Raw genomic sequence first — 26,533 nt, forward strand, 5'->3', positions numbered from 1 at the left:
TTGTGGTATCTAAGCACTTACTTCCCTATATCATCAAACTTCCTTCTTAATTATACCAATAGATTTTGACAAAAGCTAGATAAGAGATGTAACGTTTGTAGAACCAATATGTGTACTCAACTGTGACAGTGTTATATGAAAGGCTTATTACTTTCAAACCAGCTCTGAACAAACTTGTCCAGATTCAAAAGTAGTATTTGTTTTTGGAAAAAAATAATTTGTCTAACGTACATTAAAATGCAGTTTATTTAAAATCTATATAACAATGACAGGTTAAAGACTGAAATGGTGTGCTCTGGAAACTGTTCTAAGTTATGAAAACTCCAGTTTGCCAAGAGAAGGCATGGGTCTGATTATTAAAACAGTTTCTTGTATGTACTCTGGTGTATGCTGTTGTGATACAGTATGGAAGAACGGCCTGGACTTAATGAGGGTGTAGTGTGTTATGGAAAATCTGTAGTTTCTCTAACACTGCCATCATAAAACCTGGATCTGTTAAGAACCTTGTTTATTTAAGTAGAACATTACTGTGCTACATTCTTACTAAGCTGCACAGGAAAGGAGAACCTTTGCGTCTTTCTATAGTTAAAAATCAGTCATGTGTACAGAGTTCATGGTCATTGACTTGAAATTACTTTCAGCAGTTGCAGTCTGATGTATACTAGTTTGGGATGGGGAAATGGTCAAAATGTCTGACTTGACTGGCTTTTGAATAAAACTGAAAATCGCTGAATTGTCCAGTTACACAACACAGTCTTTTAAACAGCCAGCTTGTGATGTTTGTAGCTGCAGAACTTGTCCACCTATTTGACATTCTGCTTCCTTCTTGGGAATAGGAAAGGCCAAATATCAGTGAGCTGGATAGCTACAAAAACTGACTTGACAAGGTCTTGGACCTAGATGGGTTCCTCTTAACTTTTTATTTAAAAAAAAAAAAAAAAAGACACTAGTTTGGTCAAATTCACTGTATACTCCTGCCTGTACTACTTTGGTAAAATTGATTACTCTGACATCTGCTGGATGATTGTAGTCCAAGGTACAGGTGGAGTTCAGTAAGATTTGTATGTGCTCAGTAACTCTGAAAATCCATCCACTGGACCTCTCCCTGTCTGTTTTCTTCATCTGTAAAACACAAATTGTACTTCGTTTGCCCTTAACAGGAGGTGGTGAAGATTAACGAGGTCATGTTTATAGGCATTTTGAAGATGTAACAGGTTGTGTATAATTAAGTAGAGTGGGTAATATAGATAATCAATGAGAATCTCATTTCTCCTGTAGGTAACCTTTATTTGGGGGTGAGGCAATAGCTTTTATTGTGAGGATTCATGATTTGATTTAAACAAATCTTTTCTCTCTTCTCCCCCAGCCCCAAGAATTTCTATGTACAGGCCCCTCCAGGGCAGTGGACAAATCCTTTTCCTCCCCTTCCCCCAATCCTGCCATTCCACTTTTGCTCTCTCAAGCAGCCACAGCCATCCTTATCCATCAAGAATGGCACAGTAAATTACTTCCTCTTTGATGTGCCATCTGTACCACCCCACAGACTGGGCCAGCAGAGCGGCTACTGAAGAGCAGCATGGCTGTTAATGTTCTTCCTCCTCAGCCACCCAGCAAGTTGTTGGCATGGTCTTTTGCTCATTAGTGAGCAGTTGCAAATAGTATGAAAGGAACAGGAAGAAACGTTAGCTCAGAATATAGTTTTAATCTCTTAAATATGTACCTTCTTTGTTTGCCAAAAGGCTTTCTTAAATTACAGTATCAGAACCGTTAGGTTGGTATCAACATGGTGGTATTAAAAATGCTTCAGCTAACAATCTTAGAGGCACTTACAGTAAAGGCAGGAAAGATCTACAGTACTAGCCAGATGTAAATATGAAAGACAAAGTCAGGGGGAAACTTTCAGTGAGGGCCAGGAGGGGCAGTGTCCTGGCAAGGAGCCCAGTTTTTCTCCCTTCTTTCACTGCTGGCTGCTGGATATAGAGAGGGTGCATTGATTTCCACCTTCTGTTTCTGCCTCTCACTACTGGGTGTCTTGACAAATTCTAAGCACCTCTTTTCCGTATCTGCTAGAAAGTGCTTTCTGTCTCTTCTCTCTCCCAATCGTTCCAGAACCTCCTGGCTGTTCTGAGGGGTGTCTCTCTCTGTTCGTCTGTGCTTGTGCCTGTCAGGGTGGAAAGGGCTCTGCTACCTCTACCGCTCTCCTAACTATAGTGTTTTGTGTGTGTCTGTTTGTGTCAGTCTGTGTGTTCTCAGGATTCAAGCTACTGTTATACAGTCTGTGATGGACTGTTCTCTGGATGCTGGGATAGATCACAGAATGTGAGCTGTAAAAGTATATATTTGTATTAATAAAAAAATCACTAAGATTCGCTAATGGATAGCATTCAGTTGGAGACTCCTTATGTGAAGAGGTGTGAACAGCCTGAGTGATAGTGTGACATGCTTTTTGTGAAGCAAAAATACCAGCTCCCCAGCATACCTCTAGGAATTACCAGGTGTGCCATTTTGAGTTTGACAAAAGCAGGTTCTGACTACGTTTGCAAACATGTTAAAGGAAAACGTTGGTGTGGATTTGGCAGATTGGCAGTCTACTTATTACTGGGTATGGAATACAGGGTGGATAAAAATCAATCTTTTTACATAAGGATTTTTTACCTATTAGAAATTATGACAATCTATGTTAAGACCAGAATTTACTCTAATCTATTCATCACTTAAATTAATCTTTGGTAATAAACATATACTGCTTAATTTATTTTTTTTAAAAGAAATTCAGACCAATAAGTTGCTGGAAGCCACTGGCTAAGGTTTTGGCTGAAGCGCCAAAACAGTGGGGTTTTTTTGTTTGTTTGTTTGTTTGTTGTTTTTTTACAGTAGTATTCTCTCTGCATTTGCAGAAGAGAATGTTTTCTTCTTTTCAGTTTATTTAGCTAGTTCAGTCTGACTAGTTCATTCAAAACTGAAAAAGCAGAAAGTTTCCTCTTCCAATCTATGAATTAAAAATAGGTGTGAGAGGAAGAGATTTATTGGTTCTAAAATTTTGAAAGAGATGGTGACACAGAATCAAATTCATGAACTGCTGATAATACTTGTATTGTTTAATATGCAAAACACATTTTGATGAGAGAAAAGGTATCCAAGATTTTATGTATCCAGCAGATTTCAGGTAGTCTTTGTTATTTTCTTTTGATTAGTTAACTAACTTTAAAATGCTGTTTTTGTGCATTTTTAATTGCATTTGAATTCCCTCTTAAATAAAACTTGACACAAATCACCAAGTAAAAAATCAATCATCTTTTAAAAAAGAAAATGATGAATAATGCATTTTGTTATAGTAACATAAAAATTAAGAAACTGAATAAATGTAGGGGATACTGTGTAATTGCTTAAATAACTACGTATAGCTAAATACACTCTATCCTCCTGGTTTGGGGGGGGGAAAAGCACCAAATGCAGTCTATACTTAATTACAAATAGTAAACTAGAAGGGGGAAAAAAAAATCCTGTCATTGGGTATTCCCCTTTATGATGCTCTTACAGAAAATTGGAATGTTTCCCCTTTGTTGAGCAACAAAAACGCTCCTGAAATGGAACTTTCTATCATGTGTATAAAAGAAAATTTTGAATTTGAAGGCATAATGAAGGGGTTGTAAAATCTTCCAATAAAACTAAATTTTGTTGGAAAGGGTGATTCGGTAGAATGAAATGTTTCACTGAATCTTGTACCAGTTCTGTTTAAACTTCTGTTGCAACGTAGCATGGTGCATTGGTTCTGCTTCCTCCCAGGTCTGGGGAACTGAGGGGCAGAGTAGCTGAGCTCTCCAGTAGTTGTCCTGAAGGCACAAGTAAAATTGACCCCCCCAAAAATTGAAAACCATAAAACTTAGTTTTCCTGCAATGGGATTTTTCTTGAAATATGAAACTCCTAATGTTTCTTGAAACATGAAAATTTTCAGTTTTGATGTTTTCATCCCATTTCAGGATGAAACTTTCTCAAAAACATAAGTTTTCATGGAAAAGGATGCCTCCTTTTTGGCCAGCTCTAGTTTTGAATACTGCTGGAGCCTAATGCTGTTTCCTGTCAAATAATGTTCCTTGGCCATGGAGAATACTGTAGCACTTCAGCTAGCTATGACACACACTCCTGAGTAAAAGCATTTTAGTCCTAAATAGCCAAAATTCACTATAGCTAATAAAACTGTATTTTGTGCATCCCCTTGGTGAAGCCTCATTTGCTTTTCAGTGTCAGAATGATTTCCCAGAGCCCCTCGGACAGTATTCAAGAGTTAAGTCTTGTGGTGTAAGAAGCTGCTAGTCCAGAAAGCTTTCTTCTGGCCTTTATCTGTCTTGCCTCATCTGCTGACTGGTTAGGAGTGGAGTAGATATAGCAGAAGTTGAGTTATGGGGTTAATGTCAGAGAGGCTGTCTCCTGACTCCCGGCCTCATCCTCCTTCCACTAGACCTCAGCTGCCTCTCTCCATATTGCATGAAGGACAATGGCTATGAGTGGCTTCATGCTTTTCAGGATAGTGAGCATTCACAGGTTCCTCCAGAGTCAACAGGAGCTGAAGTTGCTTGGCACTTCTTGAAAATTGGTACAATGACCTGTGTTACCAGATGGGAACATAGAACACTCTTATGTTCCGGTTAGAACTATAGAAGCATTTGTGTACCCTCTGTTACTCACCACTAAATAAAACGGGCAATTGTAGTACAGAGAGAGTTTGTTTTGCTCATTCCCAACTAGGTGCCTTTCCCCAATTTCCTCTATTGGTGGAGAACATGAATGAGACCATGGAGAATGTGGATGAAAACCCACTAGATCTACACTAGTGTATTTTTAGTGAAGTCTAACTGGCACAAACCCTAAAAATTAAAGGTAATTTAAGGAATTAGAATAAAAATGGGCAAATGGAGAGACTGGAATGCTTGGCCTGCTGACCTTTTCTGTGTATTTGTCTGAGAAACTGTAATCTTTCTGATGTAGTGTGGCATACAAGTGAATTTGCAGTGACTTTTGTGAAACTAGCTTTAACCCACCCTTAAATTTGCGCCCCCCCCCCCCCCTTTTTTTTTTTCTTTTGGTAGCTCAAGGTTAAACCTAAACATGTCTTTTCAATTTCTTAACGCTATGTTTGTGTAGAAAGTAATTCTCATTTCCAGTATAATCGAGGCATTTTATTTGGAACTTTCAATCAGTGGGACAAAGCAAATATTTTTAAAATGGATCAAAAAAAAGACCCTGGAATAAAATAAGAGTTGTTACATATTCCAGTGGAGAGGCACCAGAAAATCTCCCTTAGATAGCTGCTGATTATGTAAGTGTTTCACCGGAAGGGTCTTTAAAAACAGATTTTTTTAAGAGGCTGTCAGAAGCTGAAACAAAAGATATCCAACTGGATCTTAAGTATCTAGTCAAGTTTATATCTCCCCCCCCCCCCCCAAAAAAAAAAAAAAAAAAAGGAGTATTTAAACAGTTTAGGAATTGTCAGGAATTGCTTTTGTCAATTAAAAAAATATCCCCTAGCTTCATTCTCAGTTAGAATAGAGTTTGAGTCATCTTCTCTTGTTGGAGTTATACAATAATATAATTGTAAGAACAGGTTAGACAAACACCTGTCAGGCATGCCTTTAGTAAGGCCTTTGATACAGTCTCGCATGACCTTCTCTCATAAACAAAGTAGGTGGAGGTGGAGTAATACAACCTAGATGGAGCTACTATAAGGTGGGTGTATAACCTGTTGGAAAACCATTGCCAGAGAGTAGTTATCAGTGATTCACAGTCAAGCTGGAAGGGCATATTGAGTGGGTCCTGTAGGGATCAGTTCTGGGGTCAGTTCTGTTCAATATCTTCATCAGCGATTTAGACTGGTGGCAGTCTTTGGTGACAGTGAGTTAAGAAAGAGCACTGGAAAATTTTAATTAAGAAAATGTACACAGAAACTAATGTGTTTTTGAAGTCCATGAGAGGGAAATGCTATAGGTTAAATATTAATACAGGTTGAAGATCTGCTTGAAAAGATACGGGTAAACTAAAAATCACATACTTATGGAAATATTGGAATAAATGGAACTGGAGTCTTATTTAAATACTGGGAATTGTGTCTTTGGTGTATGAAAACTTATTTCTAACTGCTTCTTGCATTTCTTGTTTATCAATGACAACTGGAAACTTTTCCATAGGAAACAAAGGGGGCCTAAGAGAGCAAACGATGCACAAACTGAGCTTTTATTTAAATAAAACCTGAAGTAGAAAAGTAACCAAGGAACTGTCCAGATGTGGACTAAATGCAAACTGATAAAGTCCTGTCTTCTTGAGTCTGAAGATGGGTAGCTCTGCTGCTGCTCATAGCTTTGCCAAGTGGCATCTTTAACATGGATACACAGGTGACAGATAAAGTGTGAAATCCTTACCCCAATGAAGTTTTGAGTTTTGCCACTGCCTTCAATGGGGCCAGGATACTGCATTCTGATCTAAGTGACCTTAAAAATGAAAGAGGCCACAGTGACCTCCAAGGGCTGAATCTAGTTTGCATTTTGGCTAGTTCTTTCTGCACCTTGTGATTTGAAGCTGACATTTTTTCTCCCCCTCTCCCCCCATCTTTGTGTGGGAAATGTGCTTATTCAGAGGCGTCATTCAGCTAAGAATATCAATAATTTCATTGCTGTTTGGCCTTCTCGTGCAGGTTATTCCTTTTTTGAATCAGAGCCCTAATTTGTGAATATTCCATAAGTGCCTGAAGTCCTGAGGACAGGTTACCAAATTCCTCAGCCCTTCATGTGAGCCCATAAATTACTGAAAACCCAATTGTAGGAATCCAACACCCTTTTGATTGTTTGTCTCCACCAAAAGAATCAAAAGGATACTTTGTCCTTTTAAAATCAAAGTAAAAAGGTTGCCTGTGCAATCTTAATTTGGCCCTCCTTTTGCATATGCGTTATGATTATGGATAAGATTTTTGTCATGGTAAAATTAGGCAAAATTCACAGAACAATCATGGTGAAAATGAACAAATCATGATATGGTCATGGCAACAAAAAATGTGTAATTTAATAGTCCAGTGTTCCATTGTAACATTTACATGAAACAAACATTAATGCAATAGTTTTCACTTCCTTGTCAAAGTATTTTGAAATTACGTATGCACAGTGTGCAATCGTTTTTCAAACAAAAATGAAACTATAGAACAAAAATAACTTCTTTTTAGTAAAGTCCCTTTTGCAAACTGTTGCAATTATTTTGGTATAACAACTTATACATAAACACAAACAGTCTATGCGGCATCTGTTGTCCCCAAGCATGTTTTGTATAAAATGAAAAGGGGCATTGGGTGTCCATAGGTATTGGTAAGATTTAGAACAGCTCTCCGCTCACAATGCAAGATCATGCATGTCATTTGTGACTTAATGAGCATGAACTGTGGGCTTTTCATAAATTGTAAGCACATTCATGATTTGGGGTGCAAACTCTTTTAGAGCCTGAGGGGCTGCTGGGGCCCCCACCGCCCATGGCAGATGAGAGCTCCAGGGCCCCTGCAACCCACAGCAGCTTACAATTTTGGGCCCATGGACCCAGGGCCCGGGGCTGAAGCTGAAGAGGATAACTTCATGGAGGTCTCTAAAAGTCATGGAATCCATGACTTCCATAACCTCTGTGACAAAATCTTATCCTTAGTTATGATCTAGTATTTAATGTGATTGCATATTCCTTCCCTCAGTCCCAGATCCCTGCTTCATTCAGCACACAGGATGGACAATGCTCCCTGAACAGTATTTCGTTCAGTATTTCTTACCAATGCCATTTGACATGTGATCCCACTGCATACTGTACATCATCCAAATTCTGCACTGAGTACAGATAAATGTTCACATGGGCTTTTTTCTGGTGCTCTCATCATAGTACCATAGTTCTCTTACAAACATTTAATAAACCTCACCCTTGAGGTGAGAGGTGGCATATCCTCATTTTACAGATGGAGGAGACAGTGGTATAGACTGAGGTACAGACTAAAACCCAAGCTGTCAAAAGTGCTCACTAGTTTTGAATGCCCATTTTGAGATGTCTAGGACCCCTCCCCGCAAGAGTATTCAGCAACATAGAGCATTTCTTATTTTCAAAGCATACCTCCGCTAACTTCAACTTGTATTTGACTTCTCATATTCAGGTTCCCCTTTCCTAAGTTAAACAAAACTTTGTATGTTTCATGAAGTCCCTACAGGCTTTCAGTTTTGAAGTTTCAATAAGCCCTGTTTTAGCTTTCTCCTTAAATTGGAGTTTTTTCATGCCATTTTAGCTGCAGCCACTTTTTTCTGTTTGAGTTGCAGGAACGTACTACGTGCTGAACTTTATGCTTTGATGCTGTGAGTAGTTCTTGTGCATATGATTAACTTTATTTCTGTGAATAAAACAAACACACATGAATATATGACTGCAGGTCCAGGCCCAAACTATGAAACTTGTTTCAGGTTCAGTTAAACAAAAGTGTGTGCGTGTGCCCAAAACATTCCCCCTGCAATGTTTGCAAAACAGATATTCTAGTATGGGAGACCCAGGAAGTGAAATCAAGGATAGCAAAAACTAAAAAGAGCTACAATTGTTTTTGTTTTAAACTACTCAAGCTGAGGAATGGGGGGGGGGGGTAAAGAAGGGTAAGTAATAGCATAATTACAAGTAAACTAGACTCTTAACATAGTCAGTTTTTATATTGGCAACAAGAGTAAGAAAATTTAGATTTTAAATCTGAGATCTTGAATTATTGATGCTGCTTCTTTAAAGAAACAAATGTCACCAAATCAAGAGTAACATGGTTCTCTTTTTAAATCAAGTGAGGAAAGAATATTTTTTCTTATCCTGAATTGTGACAGTTCTAAGAACAGTAATGCCATTGTCCTTTACCCCCCAGTTCAAAGTGCATTCTGTAACTGCTATTACAGTAATAATCACTTTGGCTTATCTTATGTGAATTATGTTGAACAAAGTTAATGCCTATATTTAACTTTATATTCTGTCATAACCTCTATAAAATAAAGAAGAACAATTACCTACCTTCTGTTAACTAATCTGTGGCTGCAATAAGAGACGGTTGCAACCTATTCCTTTTTGTTTTAGAATGGTAGTACAAGAGACGCATGTTGTACAGCCATGAAATTTGAAGATGGCAGTTGTAGATGGAGTATAGAGCAGGAGCTCTCAAACTTTTTTTTTCCTGCGACCCCCTTTGAAAATATTTCAGTCTGTGATTGGAAACTCTCCTCCCCCATGCCATGCCACCCTTACTTCTGTGCTGCTGCTGGGTTGGCGCTGCCTTCAGACCCAGCCAGTAGCCGTTGCTCTCTGCCCACCCAGCTCTGAAGGGTTCTGGCTGTTGCAGCCACAGCATGTGCAGGGGCTGACACCTCATGACCTCTACCTCCAAGTAACCCCTCTTTGAGAACCCCTGGTATAGACTTTTTCCAAGAAACTTCTAATTCTCATGTTACCCGAGGGGCTATATATGATTGAAATATGGGGCATGTGTGACCCAGTTGTCATAGTGCCAATGTAGTGTGGGCAGCAGGTATGTGAGGTCACTCTCTGGTTGGGGTGCCTTAGTGGGCCTTACTAAGAATTGATTAACACACTTCTGAATGAAGATTGTTGGCCTTATTGACTCCTGTTTTTTTCCTGGTTGTAAGGAAATAGAGGTTGGATAAACTGGTGTACTCTGCAGGGCAGGGATTGTTTTCCTCTGTGGGTGTGTGCAGTGCCTAGTTCACTCTTCGTGCTGCTGGAATACATGTAATAAATCACTATAAAGGGCAAGAGGAGAAGAAAAGGTGGTCTTTTCGTTGAGCAGCAAAAGAGGCTTATTTTAGCAGAAGCCATCTTACTGGGTTTATACTACCACTGCTTTTTGTGGTTTTAAATTTGCCATTTGTTTTATCTAAAGATAAAACTGGGTATTTAATAACTAAGCTGTTATCAAAGTTGACCTGTATTAGAATAAGGGTGCTCCGTGAGTTGGACTAGATTGCAGGGGGCTTGAAGTAGCTGAGATGGGTGGAGGATGATCAAAAACTGACTGAATTGCCTCCCCTTCCAATTCCTCAGTGCTGCACCTGATGCCCTTTTTTCAGCATCTCCTATAGAAAGAGACTTGAAACTTTTGTTTTTCTATTAAGGAAGCACTCAGTTTATCTGGATATAACCAATAGGCTTGGCAAAATTCAATGTGTTAAAATAATTTAGATGGATATTATATTCTTATGTATTTTAAAATTTTATCGGTTTTTGAGAAATGTTTAGTTGCACAACATTTTGGACAATGGGGGGGGGGGAGTGATCAGACAATTATTTAATGACAGACATTGAGATTCAAAAAATTAAAGCTTTATAACCATTAAAACATAAATTTTGTCAAAATATACATAGTAAACATCCTTAAATCAAACTCTAAATTCTTGAGCAGCATTTTTCTTACTCTGCCTATTGTAAACGCTTGTGAGTTGAAGCCTATAATTCATACCAGTGTATAATCCTGCGAGATGAGGGTCACTAGAAGGATACAAAGACAAAGGGGGCTTGTCTCTGACAGCTGAAGGTGTCTGGAAGAGATATAAGAACACTGAGAACTTGAGATCAAAACTTTGAAACTGGAGTGGTCTTGAGGATGAAAGGAACCACAAAGAGATGAGTGACAGGCAATTTAATATTGGGAACACAAATAATGTTTGTATATTGATAAGGTGACTAGTGGATTATTAAATAGAATATTAGCTGCTTTTAGAAATCTGGAAAAAATGAGTCCAGTGAGAGCTGTTCTAATGATACAGAATTGCATAACGCAGAGATATTGTAGATAGTCCAGAAATCAGTTGGTAGGAAACAAGTAGAAACTAAAGGAAAAACAGGAGTTTGGTGTGTATATATCTATATAAATGCATCTTAAGGTATCTATGTATATATCACAAACATTTAATCTTAATGAATGAATCCAGGAAGACATGGGTTTTCAACAACAAAGACACTCTGAATGTTGTGAAAGTAAAATGAACTGGAATTTGGGATTTGTTGTATCAATGCACAAAATTAACATGGACAACTTCCTTTGCAAACATTGATGTCAAGGGTTTGTCAAGGTTTTTACTCATTTCCCTATTTCAGGTTGCAAAAACCTCCCAGTATCACAACCTCTTTATGCTGCTTGTCTGACTATTCCTTTGCTCCTACTTATTAATCTGTGCCTTAGAGTGATCCTTTACCCTGTTTCTTCTCCTTCAAAATCACTTTAAAAAATCAGACCTTTTCTGTGAAGCTTGGTGGTGGTGATGGCACATGCCATTTTGACTTTTCAATGTACTGTATTCTTTAATATCTTGAATTATACATTCTCTAGGGCTAAGAGTTTGAACCTTTTCTAAATTACAGTATTTTAGCTGTTAAGTATTTCATTTCCTTTTGGTGCTATATTAACAAAAATATGGAAGTCTGGACTCCTTAGATTAGAAAGGAGTACTGAGTCCCACTGTGCTTTAAAAGGTGTGGAGGTTTTTAAAGGAATTGTACTGCTTAACTTAAGAGAAGAAGGGATGTTATTCAGAGATGAATCGGAGGTAGTGCTTTGGATCTGGAATAGGTTTAGGTAGTATACAGGGTGAATCAGGGTTAGACTTCAAATATGAAGGTGTTGAACTCTTGTGAGCTGCCATCACAAGGGTTCAGTCTTGTCTGTACTAAAATATGGGCCCCATCTGGTTTTGGCTGTGACACCAAACCAAAACTGCATGACTGTTTTGGATTTGGGACTTTGGGACTCTTCCTCACCCACTCACACCCCTACATTTTGTAGGGATTAGGATTCCAGACTGTAGCTTTTGCCCACCTCCATCTTCAATCTCTGAATTATTCAACTTGATATTCAGGAGTGGAGAGCTCTTGACTGAATTACTTGGAACTTTACAAATGTATTGATTTGAAGAGGGTGGAAGAAAATTAAGGTAGGTTTTAAGGGGTAAGATTAAGAAAGACTATTGGATCTGAATTGCTAAGGGAATTTAATGTCTCTATGAATTTCTTTACTTAAAAAAACAAAAACAACACCCCCCCCCCCCCCACACACACACACACAAACCAAAAACCTTTTTTCAGTAGTTACTGAATGCTATCACTGAATTCAAAGGGCTCTTTAGACAATAGAGGCACGTGTCCTTTGCTCTTCAGAGGAACTGAATCTTTCTCATCTGCTTTATGTAAAAGTTGTATGCAGTTTTTTGGACACCACAGAGAAATTATGAATCTTTCCGTAGAAATAGATTTTTATAAACTAGCTGTCTGCTAATAAGCCAGTCCTGAAAGTCAGTGGTAAGGGGATTAATGTACATGTCTTCAGAAGATTTCTTTGTGTGGTTTAAAAAAAAAAAAAAAAGCTTATCAATATTTGACTCTATTGCTTTTTAGAAATTATTTTTAGAACTATTCCAGCTGTAAAGGGCCATATTCTGTTCACTTTATGCATGTCCCATTTAAAGCCTACAATAATTGCATAAATGAGGAAGCAAGTTTTGGCCACAATATTCCCAAAAATATTTTAAACTAGTTTAATCCACTCAAGATGTCCAAAGTTTCCTGATGGTGTCTCTGAAATTCCTCTTCTTTTCCCATTTCAAAACTGTTTTCATGAGACTTTGTCCCTCCCTCCCTCTTTTTTTTTTTTTTTTTTTTTTTTCTTTCCCCCTCTCCAAAAAAAAGTTTGACAAGTTCTTCTTCCTCTGGCTCTAGAATTCAAATTTTTTCAGTGAGCTATTTAAACTGTTCTACACACTGTTTTAATTCAATGAAAGGTCAATGTCATTTAAAAAAAATAATGGGGCCAAATTCTTTCCTTCAGTGTGTTTGTTAACTAAAATTGGAGTTGAGTGGCACATCAGTTTCATAGGCTAGAACTTGGCTCGGTGCCTGGCAACACTTTCATCAATTAAAAACAAAAAAAGACTTGTACCTCCCTCTAATTTTTGCAGTTGTTGGCAGGTGATATTATGAATGGTCCCTAACTAAGAGGCTATAACGAGGATTGGGTAGGTGTGTGCATTGCATCATATTTCATATCCTGCACTAACTCAAGGGAAACCTTTACATTTTGCATGTTGTTCAGAAGCTTTCTCCATGCCTCATAAAGTGAATTTTAATTTAACCATCTGTATCTTTTTTTCCCTTCCCCCAACAGCTGGCTTACCCCTTGGTGTTCTAAACTTGGCCAAAATAAAACCGTATCAGAGAGGCTTTTTCTGTAGTGATGACAGCATCAAGTATCCGTTCCATGACAGTACCGTCACATCCACTGTCCTCTATGCAGTGGGGTTCACCCTGCCCATTTTCTCTGTAAGTAGCTGAATTTCTAGCCATCTGTTGGGGGGGAAATAGTCCAAGAGTTCATCATTGTGACTGATTTGGAGCTAGAGGGAGGATGAACATATTTATATAACCCTATATTTTTGTTGATTGCTGTGGTAACTAAATTGATTTCCAGATTTCACTTCAGCTTAGCAACTCCACTATCTTTTCTTGAAGATATCTAAACCTGTAGGTGACAATTTTTTTATTTTTACTTGTCAAAAGTTAACTGAAGTTTGGCTTATGTATGTGAACATAAATTATCGTATTTCACAGTGCTTTTGGAAATTCTCTTTGCGGTCTTTTCCAAACACACGTACAGTGTCAGAGTTATAAATGATTGAAATGCTACATGTAACAAATGAAGTCTTTTATAGAAACTCCAGTTTGTGAGGGGCTCTGTTAATAATGTGTATTGTCTGCAGAGGTTAATTTTTTTTTTTTTTTTTTTTTTTTTGTCATGGGCCAAAAGATACATGTGATGAATTCTTGGGATCCTTCAGAGATTGACTGCAGTGAGACTTGGATGCTTAGAATCAGATGGCTTGCAGAAAAGGGGCTGGGTGCTGTGATACCACATGAGTTAACAAGGAAAAATTTGATTCTGCAACTGGGTTTTTAACTATATTTAAACTTGGCCCTAGCCAAGACTGTTTACAACACGGCTTGGCCAGAACTTGCTTAGTTCGGATTAGTCTTTGGCTTTAAAATGTTTTGGTGCTAACCAAATCATGTTGGAAACAGTCTTGATCTCTACTAGCCTTTTATTCATGTAGCAACTTGCTAAGACTTCACACTGACTTATTTAGCACCTGGAGTGACTTAAGAAGAATTTCAGGGTGATAGTAACGTTTAAAGCAAATGTCAAACCTAAAAATCCATGCAATCTGTGTATGTTTTGAATGCATACCAGTTATTGTGTGTGCACAATCACTCTTTTAGCAGCACTATATTGTGTTTGTGTATTGTGCACAGTTAGAAAGCTAGACCTTATGACTGCCTTCTAAAAATAAATAGCAAATTAATATATTGGTGCTTTAATTCCCTCCATGAAACATTTTGTAAAGCTTTTGTTTAACTATTTTTATGGCATTTTTGTCTGGTGGGTTTTTTTTTTTGTCTTAAAATATTAAATTTGGAATTCATTGAGTAAACAGACACTCTCATCTCTGTAATCAACGTGAAACTTGATATGTACTTTCATCATGCTTTTCTGCAAAGACAAGTGAAATTTTTTTTTTTTTCAGGACTCTCTCAAAGATACAGGCTTTATCAAGTCTTAACATTTTTTGGCCAGTGTGCAGCAGGCCTCCTTATGTTTTTCAGGCATGGCTGTGAAAGCATTCATTTGGACATGGGCACAGGTGAACTTGGTAACGGCATATCTCTGTGCAATTTCAGACATGCAAACTACATGTACGTGCACATTTTTTTTCAGGTGCAACTAAGGATAACATCAGAAAAATATAAAATATACACAATAATATAAAACATCTCCTTCTCTTTAAACGTCAACTTAAAAAAACAAAAACGTTCTCTCCATCCCAAGCTTATTTAGGCATAAACATTTTTTTAATCTTTCAGATAGGGGAGCCATTTTTGAGCCATCTGTGACAGCTAGGTTATATAAGACTTTCTGTAATTCTTAATTACGGAGAAATATGTACACCCATTGTACTGCTTTTTAGACTGAGTACCTGAAATTACCTTGCCTGCAAAGATTTTTACTGTTGACTTATTACAAATCTGCTTCCTGAAACCAATACTCTGATCCGCTTCAGAGGACTTTGTGCAATGTTAGTAATTCTTGGCTTATAGTGCCTGTTCCTATGTTTTGCCCTTTACTTCAAGGGCACGTGACATTACTATGTTAATACTACAGATCTCTGTTAAGGCAAACAGAAAGCCTGACCTTTTGGTTTGTGTATGCTGCCTGACACTTTCTACACAAATAATTTAACTAGCATAAGGAATTGTGCTGTGCTTTTTTTGGCACAACTCAAATGAAGAGATTCTCATGGATTCTTCAATAAAAGCATTGCCTAAAAGCTAGTTATCCTGGGGGTTAGAAAACACTTTCACTTTTAATGTTGTTCTGAGAAAGCATCTAATTTTTTTGTTTGTTGGGAAGAAAAGTGATTATTTTTAGCGCGTGTGACTGATTGAGAGCTTACACTATGTTCTTTTGTACGGTGTGCATGGGGAAAACCTTTCTGAACACGCCTTACCTACTCCTATCAGATTAAGTTCACTAAATGTGTCGCAGTTTTCCAACTGAGTCACTGGATTTATTTGTTTGTGAAGTCAACCGATTGATTCTTCTGTATAATTAGTTTAATGCTTTATAGAATGCCACTGACGTGGATAATTGGTTGCATCTCAGGTTGTGGGGACTAATTGGCCTTGGAAACAAGATGATTTAGCACACCCTTTTAGATAATAAAGCTAATATATGAGGATGTATTAAGATTGCAAGCAAAATTGATACTATATATTGGCTATTACGTATCTGTAGGTCATGTATCTAGGAATTGAGAATATAGACTTTTCTTATAGGATGGGGATTACCTTAAAAAGCAGAGAGACACTTGGGGGCGGGGTTATAGTTTATAGTGGATAACTAGCACCTAGTATGATGAGGTGGCTGAGAGCAAATGCAATCCTTGGATGTATAGGCAGGGGGAATGTTGAGTATAAGCAGGGAGGTGGTGGTATTACTGTATATGGCAGTGTTTTTCAGTTGGCAGCCTTCCATTTGGCCCGTCTGGCATCAGCTGTTCGCATCCTGCTCCCTCCCCCTCCCCGGGGGCTTCGTTGTAAAGGCAGCACCAATAGCTGGCTCCAGCTCCACACGGGGGCTCCTGGCAGTTCCAGTCCCTGCACTCCCCTACTGGTCCTGGCTGCAGTGTTCATGTACTAGTCTGCCTTTAGGTACCTCCCCCTCCACACCCCTTTTTTGCGCAAGCCAGCACCTGCCAGCTCAGAGGATGCTGTGCAGCTGGGGAGGAGGATGGGAAACGGTCCGGAGTTCCTGGGATCCCAGGTGAGGGTGAACTGAAGCTGCATAGCAGGGGGACCCAGCAGGGAGTAGGATGGATCAGCTGATGCCTGACAGGCCAAATGGAAGGTCCTTATGGGCATTGCAGTCCCTGTGGTCCCCTGACAGGTGGCCCCCTCCCCCCAGATACTCTGCAGCTGGGGGCCCACTCAGGTGGGTCAGCATGGGGACACTGCAGCCAGGACTGGCAGGGGTGGGAGCCACTAGGATCCCGTGGCGCAGCCAAGCTGAGTAGCAGGGCTGTCCTTGATCAGGGCTGCTGGGAGCCTGGGGTGGAACTAGAGCTGATTAGCAAGGCTGGAGTCCGGTATCAAGGCTTTCCTTACAGCAGAGTTCCCAGCCTGGAGCAGGAGCTGGCACTGGCAGCAGGCGGCAAGGATAGGATGGGCTCTGAGGGGACTCACCCCTGCTCCCTGGGTCTCTCCCAGCTCCCCCGTTGTCCCCCTCTCCCACCCACTTTCTCTCACTCAAATAGTACTAAGGAGGCTCCTGCCTTCTGCAGCAATCCCCCTCTCTCCATCCACCCTCGGGACTGGAGTAATCAGCAACGAGCACAGGGGATATACTGCTCATTTGGGTAAGCAGGATTTTTTTTAATCTGTGTTCTCTTTTAACCATCATGCCATGTACAGCTAAAGTCCATTTATCTGCATTTCAACTGAAATGCATTCCCAGATGTGCTGTTGATTGGACTAAGTCAGTGGGCTCTTCAGAAATCCTCCAGTGAGCCATCTTTGGCATGAGTGCCATACATTTTTAATCCTTGTCCGCTAGGTGAAGAATTGACTTGGTCTCACTAGAGCGCACGCGTGAAGAACCATGAAGAATTTGGACATTGCCTTATCTGGCCCCCCAGAAAATGTTATTTAATACCATGGGTGTATGGCATTAGTGAGACGGCTACTGTAATTAGTTCTGGTGTCAGTAATTTCTCAAAACTCTTTTTTGAAGTGGTAGAAAGGGCTTAGAAAAGAGCTACAAGAATGACGTGAGGAAGGAAATGCTTGTTTTACAGCCAGAGACAGATATTTTTGTTTAATCATTAATTTGCCCAAGAGAGGGTGAAGAGGTAGATAAATGGTGACTTACTGCCTGTAAGCCTCTACATGGGGATGATCACTTTTTAAGTTAGCCAGACAAGGGTGTAACATCCAATGGCTGCAATCTGAAGCTAGACAGACTTAGACTAGAAACAAGATTCAAAATTTTTAGTGAGGGTAATTTAACCATTGGAACAACTTACTAGGGAGATGGACCATTATACTGAGTTACGTGTTGATGCAGGAATTGCTTGGTGAAGTCCTAGATCATGTTAGTCTAATCTGACTCCCTAGAATATCATAATGGTCCCTTTTGGCCTGAGTGAGTGTGTGTCGACAGGGGAGAAGACTCTCCAAACCACCTGCCCTTTCCCCCTACCATCAAACAAACAGGCACATTATGCAAATGATCTGCTTTCAGGAATGTTGTATAATATATAAAAATAACAGATTTTTAGGGATTATTAGTTTAGGAAATCATTTTAGTGTTGTAAAATATTGCTTAGTGGGATGGCACACAATCGTCTTTCTTAGAAATACAATTATAGGCTGAGACTTTCAAAACTGTTTAAGGGACTTAGATGTACAACTCACATTAATGAGTTTTGAGATTAGAGTGGTCTAATGGATAAAGCAGGGAACTGGATGTTGAGACCCTGTGTCTATTCCTCACTCTGCCACTGACTCACTTTGACCTTGGAATAAAGCACTACCCCATTGCTTCAGTTTCTTATCTGTATCATAGGTAGACTATTAAGACACCCCAGTGAGGTAATGGGCAGGTCTATGTTACTGCTTATGTCGATGTAACGTATGTCGTTCAGGGCACCCCCCCCCCACCTGAGCGACGCAAGTTACAGTGACCTATGCATTGTCCACACAGGAAGATGCTCTCCTGCCAATATAGCTTCCATCTCTCACAGAGGTGGAGTATTTGTATGCCGATGGAAGAGCGCTCTCTTGTCGGTATAGTGTCTTCATTAGACACACTGCATCGGTGCAGCTGTACCAGTGTAGCGCTTCTAGTGTAAACCTGCCCAAAGTATTTATAAAATACTGTGAATGCCCCTATGGAAGGTGCTAGAGAAATGCAGTGTTTCTTTTAATAATAAAATATGGGAATAAGTCTCCTATTTTTCATGCTACCTTTTACTGTCTTTGAACTGACACAGTCCATTTGCAGATTTGTTTTTGTAAATGTAGACTCTGTCTTGAACAACTTTGTTTTAAACTGGAGCTATGGAGGAGAGTGTCTGAATTTATTAATTATCAAGGAATTAAAATCTCTCAAAGGAAACACATAAATTACATTTACCACTTCTCCAGTTGGGGTGGTGGGGGGTTCCTCCTCCTCCCACCCCTCTGGTATCTCCTTTTATACCATATTGCGACTAAGAAACTTTTTTTTCCTCCACCTAGAAGAGTGAGCTACAGGCTCTTGAGACCTAGGGCCATACAAACAGGCCATTACAGGATCCTATAGGAGTAATTCACTTTACCCAGCCAGTTCCAATACTCTGAGCAATTCATAGCTAAGAGGTGCCTGCTATCATATATCCAAGAAAGAAGAGCCTTTGACACACCTGTCCCTTATGTAAAGATTTATAGCTCCGCAAATGATGTCTGGCTCCATGTTATCTAATGTCTGCTCTGTCAGTATTTTTGTAACTTCTAGGAATAAAGCAAATGAACAGTAAAATAGCATGGGTGATGGTTTTTAGAAACCTTTCAATATTTAAAATGAAACATTAATAAATACCTGTTTGTAAACAGTGACAGTTAGGCATTTCAGAAGTGACTCAGTTTTTTATGGTGTGGGTTTAATGGTTTTCTTTTTTCCTTGGAATTTGTGCAGGTGGGTCTATTAAAGGTCTTGTAGTTTAAAATTCTCCTTTGCTTTGAAGACACACAGAATGACATGTTTAAAATATGTAAAGGTTGGGTGGTCGTGTAGCTTTTTGTCTGCTTTTAAATTAAGACTTTTTTGATTTGGCAAAACTGGTCTTGAAAGAGGCGTGTTGCCTATCTAAAGGGCATCCACGACCTTTGTTCTGATGCCAACTTTGGTATGCTATGTATGAAGCTTAATGATACATGTGGTAAGAGAGAACTTAATCAAAACACCTAAAGGCAACTTTCTGGAAATAATACCCTGACTCTTAACCTTTTTTCCCCAGCAAACTGCAGTGGTGCGTGCTTTGGAGACCTCTTTGTCAAGATCTGTGTGGAGCTGTCTTCCTAGGAAAATGCTCATTACTATCTAATTTGGGGCAGTAAAAGTACATTACATCTCTGCAAAACAAATATAAAATAGAACGTTTTCAGACATACAGTAACTGCCTATTTTTTTGTTGTAAAACTGAACTTTCAAATGACAAAATCCAGCTGTAACCCTACTACGTGGGAAAGACATATTAGCGGAGTGTTTGTAGTGAAACCTCTTATGATCTGAATCTTCATTACATTGGCAAAACATGCCACTGTGCACACTTTCTCACTATTGTGTAACTAGCTGTTAAACAGGTTATAAGTATCTTCAATGCTGTATTCTTTATCTTTTGTTCACTTACAAACTTGATAATGTGTAGAAGGTCAAGTATTAGTTCAAATAGCAATATTCCAGTACAAACTTAAACACACCCCCTTATAGGAAAACTTTCAGAAGGGTAATAAGCTTTCATATCTTACAGAACTTTGTTCATCTTTTTTCTGCAATGCTAATGAGTTTCATAATCTAACTATTGGAGTACATATCTCAAAACAATCCAATAGCCTCCACTACGTTTCGGATGAGAATGGCTTATCAAGTGTTGGAACTGTTGCTTTTCTTAGCAATTTTCCCTTTTGAACCACTATAGTAGACCTGTTAGGAAGAAGCTTTTGTAATTTGTCAGTTACTAGTTATCTTATGCTTTTGAGGTTTTGAGGATTAATACCACTCATAGACTCTAAGGTCAGAAGGGATCAGTGTGATCATCTACACCTATGTTACCCTTCTCTGTATCTATCGAGGCCAAGAAATAACTAATTATTACAATGAATTCAATAGCCTAATACACTGAGCACTTAGTTTTGTTTTTATCAGGCCATGGCTACGCTACAGAACTGCCGACCAAACTTACATCTGCATACAGCCACCACAGTTATTAAATAGCTTGTGTGTGCACACATTTGGCTCCTTGTGTCAGTGGTGCCCATCCTCATTAGGAGCATGTATATTGATTGTATTTTCAGTGTGGGGCATTGTGGGAAGGCTCCTGAAAGCCAGTAACAATTGATGGTGCTAATTACATTAACCATAACTGTACGGTGCTTGGGGACGTGGTGTTATTAAATCCACATAGAAAGGCACTTATGTCATCAGAGTCAAATTAAGTGAAGACACTTCCGTAGATAGATCGACACAAAGCAGCTTATGTCAACCTAACCGTGTAGTGTAGACCAGGCCTTAGCCTTTTAAATATTTCCTTCCTTTCAATGTCTTTGTGTTTTGTTCTTTGTACTCTGGGAGAGATCCATCAATGGTTATTAGCCAGGTTAGGCAGGGATTGCTGTTTGCTAGAAGCTGGGAATGGGCGACAGTACTGAATGGATCACTTGATTACCTGTTCTGTTCATTCCCTCTGAAGCATCTGGCTTTGGCCACTTTGTGAGGACAGGATACTGGGCTAGATGGGCCATTGGTCTGACTCAGTATGGCCATACTTATGTTAGGTAAATCAGGTACTCCCATTTACTTCTTTAAAACATTAATATGCAGAAGAAACAAAGGAACTATGAGTGGTATATAAAGTAATTAAACAATTTTGGTCTTCAGTCTCCATTTATATGGCAGTTTTTCCCCTTATGTCTAGTCATTTGCATCACTATAATTAAGACTAGCACAGAGAAAATAATGCATTGCAAGATTAAATTGACATTGCCACCTTGTTGCTCATTTCTCCCCCATCCTCCCCACCTCACTGGTTCAAGTACAGAGTGTTGGGGCACCCTACCCTTTTAACCTTCTGGCACTAAATGAAAATTTAACACTTGCTCTAACAAAGTCTTATTTAAGTGGCTGTCTCCTATATCCTGCAGCTTGTATTTTAACAGAGGACTTTTCGTCAGTAAGAGACTGTTCTGTACATGCAGTAGGCTATTAACAAGGCTAGGAATGTTTTGAAGGGTTGTATTCACAGTGGCTGTATGTTGCTTTCTGTAGTTGCTGGTGGAGAATGGGTTATGTCAAAGGAATATTTTTTCACTTCAAATATTTGTAATGGGGGAATCTTCTCCTAGAAAACTGGAGAGAGTCCATATGTACTGTTTTTTGTGTGATTTTTATTAGTAGGTACAGTAAATACTTGTTACTCCACAGTAATTACCATTCTGGTATGGACTGCAATACTTCATTCAGCTCTCGGCATCTCAGAGTGGATCGATACCATAGTAATGGGTTCATGTTATAAGAACCTGAATAGAATGCTCAGGATGTATTGTATGCAGAGTGGAAAGAGCTCAGGAAGAGCAAGACCCGAAAGTACATGTCATTATTCTCCCTGCTTCTCTTACCTCAGGAGCCTTCAGAGAGACTTTTAAAATATCAAGTAAAGCTTGGTAGTTACCAAAAGAAGGGTAAATCACATAGCAGCCTACAAATACTTTGAAGGAAGTAGGAAGGAAGGCCTTATTTAGCATGGTACTAGAGACTATAACTAGGAGCCAGGAGCGGAGATTCAGAAGAGGAGACATTTTTAAGCTAAATCTTAAGCATTTCCTGTCTATTCTACATTCTTGGATGTGTAGGGAACCCCATTCTTGGAGATTGCTTTGTGAAGTAGTGTTTAAAGTTCTGAAAACACATGCAGGGCACATACATAGTATAGTGACAGGAGGATTGACTAATGACCTAGGACTCTTCCTCTTCTAAACTGTAGAAGTCATAAAATTAGGTACTTGATCACTAAATTCAAGTGGAGTGAGCTGAACATCTGCTTAAAATTCATAAATATGAAATACTGGATTCTGTACTGTATGCTGGTATAGTTTGAAGGTATCTGAGTCAGTGCTGTTCTATAAATGCTGTGAAGTACACACCCTTCATCCACCTGAATTCTTTATTCTTACATACACTAGGTGTATACAATAGCTAGAAATAAACATGGTTTCTTTGCTTCTCTGCAGCTGCATATCAGAAGCAAGAGTGAATTGACAGTCATGTTCCATTGTTTATTTACAAACCAATTTTTCTTAAAAGGAACATATGGGGGAGCTCTTTCTTTGCTGGTTAGTCCTGGTTTCTTTCTTTATTATGTGTTACTTTACTTATGGGATTCGAATATTTTGTTCCTAAATTTCCAATTGCTCTTGCCTCAGCATCTCTTTCAGATCATGGCTGCAGGCTTGCCCCTATAGCGAAAGTGGTGTTTGGTGGCAAATGTTGCAATTTCCAGATTTCTGGTCTCCAGGACTTGTGAGGGTTTATGGAGCACTGCAGAACATCCAGTTTTGGATGTTGAGGTAATGTCATTTCAGTACTGCTTCAAACAAGTGATCAGTCAGACTAAGGTAAAAGCTGGACTTGCTTATTGAAGGGACTGGTGGAAAGGTGACTTGTGGGGGAGAAGGAGGATGAAGTGATTGGTTGGAAGCAGAACATTTTAAACTGTAAATCCTCATTGCTTTGAGTCAGTAGTGTGAGTAAAACCGTACCGCAAGGTGTAAATCTCTCATTTTTGGTGCCTTAGTTTAGTAAAACTAACAGGTCACTGATGACAATCTAGACAATTGGCCAGAGATTCTCTGAAGAAAAGAAGCTTTTATTGGGGGGGCGGAGGAGAGATTGGGAGGTGTGGGGGGGAGGAAATGAGTAAATCTACAGTGTCTGGCTTGGGGCAGGAGAGAGTAGAAAGTGGAGGAAGAACAAATGGACACTTCCTTCCCCTGTTACCTCTTCTGCTCTTCCCTACTGACAAACGTCCCACATCTCATCATCCAGTTTAGTCTGTGTGCCTTCTGCACCCAGTATGTCTCCTCCTTACTGTACTATTAAGCAAGAACTTGAAGCTAACTGCCTAGTTAAATCTTTTTACCTCTTTTAGAGAGAGGAGTCTTAAATGACAAAACACAACAATAAATCTTGAGTATAAATACCATGCTGTGACAAGAAGTGTTTGAATTTAAATAAACTCAACTCTTGTACTGGAAAGTTCCTTTAAAATATCTAGGATGGAATTCTTCTCTCAGCATCAGAAGAAGCTAAATTCTGTTAACCAAGTGAAGACTGTGTAGCATGAATGCCAACAACTCACAGAAAGTGAGAAGGGATGTACAGCAAAGGATTATCAATTGCTTAAATTAGTCAAAACTAGTAGTAAAAACATTTGCTTTTATCCAGGGCTCTGAGTGCTACACAAACGTTCGTTCACAATGGGTGTGCTTGCAGACCTGCCAAACGCAAATGAAGAACTTTCAAAGGCAAAAAATTGGACTTGTGCCTGGTGTGTTCTCCTGGGTTTATGATGTAAGAAAGGTATTTGTGGGTTTTTAAAAAATGTTTCTAGCTGTTTACATTAGAAATTCATATCTTTTATTCTCTAGTCTAAGACCAGACTCATAAAATTGACATGGGATAAAGAGAATGAAAGATAAGCAGTTGAACAGGAACAGGATTCAAAGTCCTTGCCTGGGGCTCAGATCACGGGAAATTGCCATTTATTGGTTACCAGGTGGTGCAGCTCATAGTGCAGACTTGTGCAGCTGCTATTTGTGCTGGTGAGACTCGCCCACAGGCTTTCCCCCCCCCCCCCCCTCCTTTTCCCCTGTCTGCAGAGGGGTTTATACCACTACATCTGTGGGCCTGTAACTAGCACACTTTAAAACTCTCATGTAGTTGGGGCAAGTTGTGCTTTGCTCTGTTAGCTGGATGAGGTGAATCCTTGGGTCAGGGTGAATTCTACAACATACCTTGTTTATGGGTCACTTTAAAATGCAATTGTTAAGTGTTGGCTAACACTTTAAAAATATATACCTACCTCCTTATTCTAGTGTGGATGGGACTTGTCAGTGGCTCCTTTCTGATTACTGGAATCAGTACAAATGCTCAATGCGGACAAAGCATTTAGACAGCTGTCTATTTGTGTATGTTTAAAGTTAAATTGGTGTCTGACTAACATTTTGAATTAAAAGGTCTTAATTAAAGACTTAATATTCTTCTTCCTTCAGCTAAGGCGTGAGCTTGTGCATTGTGATCTCAGAGGCCCTTCAGCAAAACAAGAAGAGAACAGATTTTAACATTCCTGACACAGATGTGTGAGAGAATTTCAGGTCTCTCTAGTGGATGTATAAAGAATCTTAAAAAGTTGGGTTTGTGCCTTTAATCCTTTTACAAGTCACTTTTATGAGAGCCTGTTTGCATAACAGTTTCTCTTGCTCCCTGAAAATGGGTCATCAAAGGCCCTCAAACTCGCCTCACTGTTTTTTAAAAAAAATCCTCCTTAGCTAATTATGTTGTCTAAGTAGTTTAGCATCTAATGATCCTGCTGTTACTCCTGGTTGCAAGCAGTCTGTCACTGAATGTCTAGTGATGACCGACAGAGGAGCAGCAGCTGCTGCTGCTAAGCACACATTACCCTGTAGCTATATTGGGCTACATGCTTTAGATTTTGAGCCCTGCAGTGGGTCCAAGCCAAAGACTTCAGCCTGCCTGACCCAATACAGATCAGGCTTACTTCTTCTAATCTCTTATGTTGGACCCGTCTCCTGACAAATCTGAGGGAAGCCTGTAGTTTATCTTGAGCTGTGTGAGGCCTTCGTAGTAAAGTCCAGTGGCCTCCAAAAACACAACACGGCTCTGGGACTATAGAAGGCCAAGTTCAGGATTGTGGGTTTTTTCTTTTTAGAAACTTCAAGCATTATGTGAGTAACAATCTTGGTTCCGTACAAATATCATCCTGCAGCTATTCATGCTTTCAATAGCCCTTTTTGTTGCTGTTGCCCTGACACATTGAGTTGGGAAGTGGAAAAATCTGATAATTTTAGCTGCCTTTGTTTTATGTACTGTTACTCAGCTGTTCAGCTAATTTCCCTCAAATTCTGCCTCCTCTCTGCACAGGAGTTGCTCATTAGACATGAAATGGATTCTTAAATTACGCAGGTTAGAGAAGGGCTTTGAGCTTTCGTAAAAGGGGGTATAAAACATCATGTTAGCTTTCCAGACATGCAGGCCATGTCTGCACTAGAAAAGCTTTACAAAAAGGTCCCCTAGCCACTGTCACCAGTTCAGCTGTATGGGTGGTAGCACTTACTGCAGACAAGGCTCTAGCAGCTGCTGGTCTTTTCCACTCACTCAGTTAAACCTGTTGTAGCTGAACAAGTGTTAGCACTGCTGGGAGCTCTGCTTCTGAAATTCTCCAGTTTAGAGACCACCTTATGTGCTGAGAGGAAGAGTGCCCTTGTGCTTAAGGAGGGAGAGGGAGAGAGAGAGATCTTGATTGACCTTTTACTTCTGCCACAGACTTCAGTGTGTGGCAGTGGGCAAATCACCTAAACTCTCTGCCTCAGTTCCCCATCTCTAAAATGCCTCTGCCTCAGAGGGGTAGTGTTCACCAGACACTTGGATTGTACAGTAATGGGGGGAGGCACATATGCACATAGATCATGAATGACTGAAACGTGTCCTGCAAATGGACCTCTTCTTTGCTTAATATCTGAACCTGCCTTTGTTCTTGGAGACAGGCTTTGGCTAACCTCCACAAGCTACTACTTAAACCCAACCCTTGCTCATAGTTGTGCTTTTGACATCTACTAGTTTTTTGTTTTTTTCCCCCCATTTGCATGTGTAAAGACCCAAGTTACAGTCCTTCTCTCCTCAGTTCTCTTCTTGCCCTTGACTTTGATATTTTTTCCATCCTGGTTCTCTTTGCCTTTTGGAAGTAATTTTCACTAAGAAAGTAGGTGAATAGAGAGGAAAGTTGTAAAAACTCTTATTTTACTACTTCCCCATTCTGCTAACTGTAGTGTCCAGTAGATGACTTCCTCCACTTGTGATGTGAGCCAGACGTGGCTAAGTAGTACCCCATCATC

At 39.5% G+C, this 26,533-nt stretch overlaps 1 protein-coding gene and 1 long non-coding RNA gene across 3 annotated transcripts in view; both read left to right on the plus strand.

Moving 5' to 3' along the window:
* Nucleotides 1–26,533, plus strand: part of PLPP1 (phospholipid phosphatase 1) — a 111,341-nt gene that overhangs the window by 9,859 nt on the left and 74,949 nt on the right. The window contains exon 2 of one of the 2 annotated variants that reach the window (XM_067568586.1): nucleotides 13,203–13,357. The exons of the other annotated variant lie outside the window; for it this stretch is intronic. Within the exon in view, the coding sequence (XP_067424687.1) occupies nucleotides 13,203–13,357 (155 nt within the window). The remainder of the gene's footprint in view (nucleotides 1–13,202; nucleotides 13,358–26,533) is intronic. 2 annotated transcript variants of the gene reach the window in all.
* LOC137166727 (uncharacterized) lies at nucleotides 20,103–25,466 on the plus strand. Its single transcript, XR_010923779.1, has 3 exons — nucleotides 20,103–22,969; nucleotides 23,847–23,972; nucleotides 24,674–25,466. It is a non-coding gene; the product is annotated as an uncharacterized lncRNA (long non-coding RNA).

The sequence above is a fragment of the Emydura macquarii genome, unplaced genomic scaffold (genome assembly GCF_026122565.2).
Source record: "Emydura macquarii macquarii isolate MOO-44397 ecotype Brisbane River unplaced genomic scaffold, CSIRO-AGI_Emac_v2 contig_2897, whole genome shotgun sequence".
Taxonomy (NCBI): Eukaryota; Metazoa; Chordata; order Testudines; family Chelidae; genus Emydura; species Emydura macquarii.